General features: G+C 40.4%; 1 protein-coding gene across 4 annotated transcripts in view; it reads left to right on the top strand.

Moving 5' to 3' along the window:
• Window positions 1-4,075, top strand: part of LOC143038775 (carbohydrate sulfotransferase 3-like) — an 18,368-nt gene extending 14,293 nt beyond the window's left edge. For all 4 annotated transcript variants that reach the window (XM_076208311.1, XM_076208308.1, XM_076208310.1 and 1 more), the window contains one exon: window positions 2,067-4,075. In XM_076208311.1, the coding sequence (XP_076064426.1) occupies window positions 2,067-3,049 (983 nt within the window). In that variant the 3' untranslated portion in view covers window positions 3,050-4,075. The remainder of the gene's footprint in view (window positions 1-2,066) is intronic.
• Window positions 4,076-8,918: the final 4,843 nt, after the last annotated feature.

Here is an 8,918-nt window from a genome sequence, read left to right as displayed (position 1 = left end):
GCTAAGGACGACGGTTTTAGGCAAGTAGTCTTCTTCGGGAGCGTGGAAACACCGCTTGCCACCAATATGTAACCTGTAAAAGGTGTGGCTACATATGGGGCAGTGTGAGCGGCCTCTTCGGACCACCGCTGCCGGCCCTATGTAACCTATAAAAGATGTGGTTACACCATGGGGCATATTGGCGGCGGGTACTATGGACGGGTTCCTTAAAACGGGGTCTATTTTTTTCTTTGGTTTATTTACAGGGACAAAAGGTAACAAAGGGGAAAGATCTCCCCTGGTGAGATAGGTCAGAGAGTCTCCCCAGTCTGTCTGGCGAACATAGTCGCCTCCTTATATAGCAAGATTAGCCTAGTGAAGCACATTTTGTGTAGTTGTTACATGGGAAACGTGTTTGTGATTAAATAGACATTATACGGATGTTAGTTGTATTATAAGATGTTTAGTTATATTATTGGTGGCTTTGGCTAGACATGGTGTATATATTGAAGTTACGATAATGTAGTTGGGGTAGGTATAAGAAAGGGTTCAATGAACTGTCTGATGACATTAGGTACTTCCTTGTTGGGTGATGGTGCGATGGTGTTGTTGCGATACGTTGCATTTCTTGAGTCATGTGTTTTGCGATTTGAGAAATGCGAGGTCAGGAAGATTGGAGGTCTTGGTAAAGACGAGTACCATCTTGCATGCATGTGGGTCACGTGTCATGGCGTGTGACCTAATGATATGTTAGGAATGGACACACACATACACACAAACACACACACACACACACACACGCACGCACGCATGCACACACATATATACATACATACACAAACATACACACACACACACACACGCACATACACAAAAAGTGACACACACACAGCCGTGCACGCAGAAATTTCTTAAACAAAAGAATCCCGAGAAAAACGCCTACAAGACCATCCTTCCTGGCACCAACAGATACTACGAATAAACCTCCGAGCTTCTGAACTTGCAGGTTTAGATAATTATGATTTGAGAGCGAACCTTCAGCTTGGGTATACTTTACTGTTTCACCATCCATGACATCGGTACTTGCCTCCACCCGATGCTCCACCTTAGAAGTGGTCCTAAGACAATCTAACATCATGGCAACCATGAAGTCCCGAACCAATTAATACTACAACACGCAAAAGAGCTGAATATAGTTACAATACTTGTTGCTGTGTTTTTAGTGTCTGCATACGTTCAATGCCTGTCTGTCATCTGAGCTAGATTCGAACCCATTTCAGACTTCGCTTCATGTGGTTTAGTCAAATGTTTTTTTAAAGTAGAGGTAGTTGAGTGGAAAGGTGGCAAGGAAACACAAGTTTAACCCGGAACACTGATATAATCTAACGTTTCGACTTTACGTCTTCTTCAAATGTCTAATTCTTCTATTTTTTCGCCACAATTGCTAACTGTCAATTAGCCATATCTGCTGACACCAGTGCTTAAGTGGTTCTCAAAGCAGCACTGGATGTTCATGTAAACCTGACTTTATCATTGATTTTGTTTCTCAGACATAAGTCATCCCTACCACATCCGGACCACTTGCTGGACAAGTAACATTCTTGAGTGTGTAGGCAGTGGACAGGCATTGTTTTGCCCTGTTTTTATAAATTTTATTTGTTTATTTTCTTATTTTCTATATTAGTTATTCAATTTTAAATTCGCGTAAAACTTGTTCAGTTTTTTACCCTAGGTGTACCAGTTGCCTTTAGATAAATTAGATTTTATTTAATTATTTACATTTCTATTGACAATAATCTATTTGCTTACTTATCTTTTTACCTACTCGTTAATTTTCTATTCATCTGCTAGTTAATGCCTTAATATATTTATCAATGTATCCGTATATCTAATATTTTTTGTTATATATTCACTTATTTATTCATTAATCTACTTATTTTCTCTTTATTTACATCTATGTATTTGTTTACTTGTTTGTTAACACATGTACATGTACGCATTTATTTTTTGGCTTTTTTGTTGATATGACCTTTTTGTATCTGATGTGTCTTCAGAGATATTTTGTGTTTGTATGTTTTATTTTTCAGATGGAACTGGCATGCAAGTCAAATTGGATAAAGAAGGGATTTCCAAAAAACTGATCGATGAGGAGGACAGTCTGAAGAGGCCAAAACAGAACTTGATCTTACTCTCTTCATCTGTGGCTCGCAGTGGTTCTAGTTTCACTGGAGAGCTTCTTGCTTCTCTGCCAGGGTCCATCTACTTTTTTGAGCCGGATTTCATATTAGATCAAATCTGTTCGCTGGAAAGCTGCTACGTCAGTCTTCTAACACAAATATTTACGTGTTCCTTCAATGAGACATACATAAACTTCATGATGAGCAGATATCAGTTCTTTCACTTTTTAAATGACGACGTAAAGGTATGCATGAATTTAACTGATCAGAGATCATGCATGAGACGTTTTGACTTGTTAGCAATGTGCAGAGCCGCAGAAACCATTGTTGTCAAAACCATCCGACTTCGCCTCTCCTGGATTGAGAAGGATCTGCATAAATTCCCTAGTCATCTCAAAGTAATCTTGCTCGTGCGCGATCCCCGCCCAGTAAGATTATCTACGAGGGCCTTCGGGTGGGAGGGGGATACTCGTGGATTGTGCAGAGCCATAGAAACCGACGTCAACGTTTACAAGGAATTTAAAGCCAACTTCCCAAGTAGAGTATATCAAATCAATTACGAACGGCTTTGTTTTGATATTAGACGTTACACTCGAGAAATGTTTTCCTTCCTCGGTTTTCCGGACATTCCAAACTCCACTCAGATCTTTTTCAAAACTCACTCAGAATTTGAGGGGAGAGAAGGGAGAGTTTTGCACACGAAGGATAATTCGTCTAAAACCTATAGACTTTGGAGGGACAAAATTACAGATGAAACATTAAACGAAGTGGAAAAAGCACGATCATGCCGAAGAGTTATACTTGAACTCAATCTGACTATATTTGACACACTGGCCAGGGTAAGAGACGCCAGCAAACCGTTATTCGAGGAAGAGTTGACTTTAAAGGTGTAAGTCCGGCTGTTTGCGCAATGTCACACAGTACACCAACATTATCATTATCTAGTTATCTGCTCTATTTATCTATCTACGTATTTATTTATTTATTTATTTATTTATTTATTATTTTCCCGGCAACCGACTTAGTTATGGACCAAGATGTCTCCTGTCGGCATGCTCCTTTTTGTAATGCTTTGTAAAATCATGTTATCACATGCGCACGTGTTTGGTCGTGTTAGTGAATATGCATAATTTGTAGACTGGAAAATGGAGTGCTCAGAGTGTGTACTTCGCATATGACAATTCATTGAGTACTTGTGTACGTCTACTTTTTCGAGTGACTGTAAAAGTCCACTTCATAATGATATTGATAAAGATGACATGTTCTGTGAAGTATGTTCAGAAGTTCTCAACCTGGGATTCACGAGCCCCCAGGGGTTCTTGGAACGGTTTGCAGGGGTACTTAGATGACTAGCGAAAGATAACTTAACATTCAAATATGCAGAAAACATTGTACAATGTTTTTTTATGTTAATGCCTAACTGATGAATTAAGTCATCACAACTTGGACCATTTGAGATCCAAAGCGGTGCCATTGTATATTCAATTAGTCTTAATATATTACCATTCTATATTCTGTGTCAGGTTAGTGGGGGGTACGGGTCGATGGTCTGATGACCCTCTGGGTACGGGTCGATGGTGTGATGGCTTGGTACCCTGGTAGTATTAGATAATCTCTATGTTTTTTATACTGTTTCTAAAGTGTGTTATGTTTTGCTGAGTCCTTTAGGTTGTACTTAACTGATGTCCAGCGTGACTGGAAGGGCAAGTAACTTAGATGTGTATTCTAATTTTGGTGTGTTGTCTTGTTTCTGGTAATTTATCTTAATGATGTGGGTACTTTGATGTGGTGATGAATGTACTTTCTGGAGAGTAACGATCACTTGGGAAACCTTTCCTAGGGTGGCACACATGCCCCTTTATATTGATTCCCTTTGCTATCTCTGTATATCCCTGAAGACGAACCCCGGACAGTGTTCGAAACGTAGGAATAAAATTATATTGACAAATCCAACGTTTAATTTCTTTTAAACAATGGTTCCTAGACTCCAGCTCTTCACGAATATATGTATGTATATATATATATATATATATATATATATATATATATATATATATATATATATAGATATATATACAGGTATGTCTATTTCTCTCTCTTTTTCTTCCCCTGACATCTCTCCCGCTCTGTAAGAGGCTGGTAGATAAGCTGGTAGAAAGGGGGGTAGAAGTGGGTGCTATATCTTTATGGGTTAGTATTTACAAACATCATACCCGAAGATGAGTGAGTTGTATAAGTTTGATCTCAGCGTTATATTTATAAACAATGACCGGCGGCCCATTGCTGACTTGTAACCTAGGTGAGTTATGCAGAGATTCGAGATTGCTTAAGTAAACAATACTGTAACAACGAATCCAATTGGGCAAAAGGTAGATGAGGAGAAAATTCAATTGGTTTACGATTGTAAGATCACGTCCTTTGGGAAGGATCTTAGATATAAAGTTAAAGGTCATTGGACTAGAGAAATCACTGCGTCACTGCAAAGCTCACCTAGGACCTAATGTGCGTGTTCTCGGGGGCTTCCTTGAGTGTACCTTTGAGAAACACGTTGTATAAAAATTAAATAAAAAAGGAAGAAAACTTTACAACTTTTGATATCCCTAGACTGAATTTTATATCAGAAGGAAAATATAATAGTAAGTGGAAGTGAGTCTAGAATATCGATGAAAAGATTATACTAAAAGGAACTAATTTGATGACTGTAGGCAACAGGGCTTAATGACTAAAATAGGTGAAACAAAGATAATAATATAAAGTGAAGGTAAAGAAAGGGGAAAGTGACAAATGACAGTGGAGAGGGATGGGAGAATGTTGAAAGGAGGTTGAAGCTATCTCCGTATCTCTTTCTCTCCTCTCTCTCCTGGTCTGCGAACTCGACATAGCTGTACCCGTAACTTTACATTTCCCCCAAATAATTTAGTTTTGTTCAAACCTAGGTGTATAACATTAATCCTACTTGGATAAGTCTTTATAAGCCACCGTTAAATTCATTGCTGTAGTTTGTTTGAACTTACATTAATACACAGTTGAATCGATTGGTCATTTATCAATCCACATAGTTTAGTATCATCAGTGAATTCGGGAATAATAGAATTAAGAACACAATTGTTGTCAATGATACATACTTTCGAAAAGTAGTGGCTCTAGGAAGGATTTCTAAAAAAAAATCCAATCGTAGTAGTTTTCCAACTAGAACTTTTACAATTTAGAACAACTCGCTGTTTACGTTCAACCCGTTTCTAATCCAGCTTAGCAACCTACCTCTTATTTCATGTGAAGCGAGTTTAATTAGTAGTCTCTCGTGCAGGACAGTATCAACATCTTTTTCAAAGTCCAGATATATTAAATCTATAATATTCTCTTTGTTGTATTTTGAAGTGACTATGTTGTAAAATTCTAGGATAGTCGCGAAACAGCAATTACGTCTAAAGCTTTACTGGCCGTTAATGACTAGATAGGGCTTTTCTGAATAGAGTTCTAAGATGGTAAGGTGAGTAGTCTACGCCAGGAGGTGCTTAGCAATGGCCGAAACCTTCACCTTTGCCTTAGAATGCGTTTGGACTGTTGAGGTAGGTCACAGTTACTGCTGGGAGTCGTGTGCGGGATTTGAACCCGATTGTGCCATCATAGGCACCTCCTTTGATTGATTCTATTGTTTTCCCTGTGATCGAGGTCACACCTATCGACCTGCTGTGCTTTGGTTTCTGCTCTTCATCCCTTAATGAATACAGTAGTATGGATTGGTGAAGTGTTTATTTGAGTAAACGTTAACTCCTCTGACTTCGATGTCCTGCCCTGAGATAAATAGACTCACCGGTGGTTTGACAAAGTTCTTTGGTTTCTGCTTTTCATCCTTAATTGAATATAGGGGTAACGTTTGGTGAAGTGGTTATTTGAGTAAACTTAAACTTCTCCGTTAACCCCGTACATTTTTGCATCACCAATAACTATGGAAACACACACACAAACACACACACAAACACACACACACACACACACACACACAGTTCGCATGAACACTTGTTTGTTATGAGCAAACACCATGAGTCAATGAGCTGAGGCCGCCACATTTGTGTTATGAGAATTGGGAAACTGGGAATGAATACAAAGATGAGATTCTATGAAGGAGTGGTCGTGCCGACGGTATTGTGTGGGGCAGAGAACTGGAATCTAAGAGAACCAGAGAGGAAAAAATTAAATGTGTTCGAGATGAAATGTCTGAGAAGTAGGGTAGAGGTTACTAGTTTGGATAGAATGAGAAACGAGGAGGTGAGGAGGAGGGCGGGAGTGGAAAAGGAGATGGCAGATAGGGTTGATGAAAGATTATTAAGATGGTTTGGACACGTGGGAAGAATAAGTGATGAAAGATTAGTAAAAGAGGTGTTGAAAGCAGAGTTGGAGGTATTGAACTTGAGGGGACGAACGAGAATGAGATGGATGGACGGGATGAAGGAGGCGTTGAGCAAGAGGGGAATGTCTGTTGAGGAAGGAAGGAAGAAGGCAGGAGATAGAAATGAATGGAGAATTACTTTGTATAGGTGATATTGTTATGCAAGGAAGGAAGGGGCAGGGGATGAAGGGGGTGGAGAGTGCTTAGGTGTGAATGACTATGTATAGATAATATTGTTATTCAAGGAAGGGAGGGGCGGGGGTTGAAGGGGGTAGAGAGTGCTTAAGCGTGAATAATATTTTGACGCAGATCTAGGGGACATCTCCTCTCCGATTAAATGAGACATCCCTGCTGTGAATGTACTGTGTCTTGTCGCATTGCTTCATACCCTGGACAGTTGGCGAATGCAGGGACGACCCGTTATCCACGAGAAACTGAGATGGGAGGGCTAGAGGGGGTGGAAGCGAGTGAAATGGGTGGAAATAGGAGTTGCAAGATTATTGAGAGGAAGAGTCAATCATTTAGATGTCTAGCATGCACACGCGCGCACGCACACATAAGGTGTGAGAGAGAACTCCGACGTCTTCTGACAACTCTCAAGGGACCCGCCATTAGGCTCGGATCCGACTCTCAAGGGGCCCGCCATTGTGCTCGGATCTGACAGTGGCCAGAGGAACCAGGCGCTTTGAATCATACACAAATACCTAGCCAAACAATCGAGACATCTGTGTTCAACATTGTCAACCTACCAGATCAGCATATGTCAACACTATTCATTTATCGGCATATGTGTAACATATTTCTTTTATGTTCCCTATCTTATGTAAATATATCCTATGCATGGATACTGAGAATCCAGACTCAGTCCATGCATTGTACATTGTAAATAGATAAAGTATTATTGTTAAACTTAGTGGCAAGAGCCAACTCGTACCTTGTAAATAGATTTTGGCAACTTCCCGAGTTCTCCTTGGAGCTGTCCCGGAGATTGTGTAACAGAGAAGACGGAGACATTAAAGCGAACGTAACTTCACCTCGTTTGTCTCACCAAACCAATGTAGATACCAAACTACAGATCAACGTGTGTGTGTGTGTGTGTGTGTGTGTGTGTGTGTGTGTGTGTGTGTGTGTGTGTGTGTGTGTGTGTGTGTGTGTGTGTGTGTGTGTGTGTGTGTGTGTGTGTGTGTGTGTGTGTGTGTGTGTGTGTGTGTGTGTGTGTGTGTGTGTGTGTGTGTGTGTGTGTGTGTGTGTGTGTGTGTGTGTGTGTGTGTTTGTGTGTGTGTCTGTGTGTGTGTGTGTGTGTGTGTGCCTGCATGTGTGTGTGTGTGTGTGTGTGTGTGTGTGTGTGTGTGTGTGTGTGTGTGTGTGTGTGTGTGTGTGTGTGTGTGTGTGTGTGTGTGTGTGTGTGTGTGTGTGTGTGTTTGTGTGTGGGTGGGTGTGTGTTTCCAAAGTTGTTGGTGATGCAAAAATGTACGGAGTTAATGGAGAAGTTTAAGTTTACTCAAATAACACTTCACCAAATGTTACTCCTATATTCAATTAAGGATGAAAAGCAGAAACCAAAGAACTTTGCCAAACCACCGGTGAGTCTATTTATCTCAGGGTAGGACATCGAAGTCAGAGGGGTTAACGTTTACTCAAATAAACACTTCACCAATCCATACTACTGTATTCATTAAGGGATGAAGAGCAGAAACCAAAACACTCCAGGTCGATAGGTGTGACTTAGATCACAGGGAAAACAATAGAATCAATTAAAGGAGGTGCCAATGATGGCACAATCGGGTTCATATCCCACACATGTCTCCCAGCAGTAACTGTGATCTACCTCAACAGTCCAAACGTATTCCAAGGCACAGGTGAAGTGTAACCATTACTAACCATCACCTACCACGTACGTGATCCACACGCTTGCAACATAGCACTCACCCCCCTCTTGCTTACCTTGCTTTCCCAGAACATACATCTAACGCAGCAGAAATAAGACAAGATATTGCTGCCAAATGCCACCAGACTAACCCATTAAACCCCCTTTGTTATACCTATCCCTATCATATTACCCATAAGCTAACATATAAATAATATACCTAACCATACTTATTAATTACACGACTATCCCCTATATATAGAAACTACCATAATACATAGAATAACAGGACTAAAACCCTTACTTGAGACAATCCACGAACCCCCTATATTAACCGACGATAATGTAACAAAGACAAGAGAGCTGGGTAGGTCAAGAGCCTACCAGCAAGAGGACTGAGCAGGTCGATGAGCCTACCAGCAAGGTGTGCCTTAGGTCAAGGCCTGGCACTTATTACATATTGCCCACAGGGCCCATATATACTCTGTTGTTAATAACTCCAGAT

This window comes from Oratosquilla oratoria, chromosome 25, assembly GCF_046742065.1.
Source record: "Oratosquilla oratoria isolate Oo_2021 chromosome 25, ASM4674206v1, whole genome shotgun sequence".
In the NCBI taxonomy this organism is placed as follows: Eukaryota; Metazoa; Arthropoda; class Malacostraca; order Stomatopoda; family Squillidae; genus Oratosquilla; species Oratosquilla oratoria.
The sequence above is the reverse complement of the archived record's forward strand: the minus strand, read 5'-3'. Positions and strand labels throughout refer to the sequence as shown.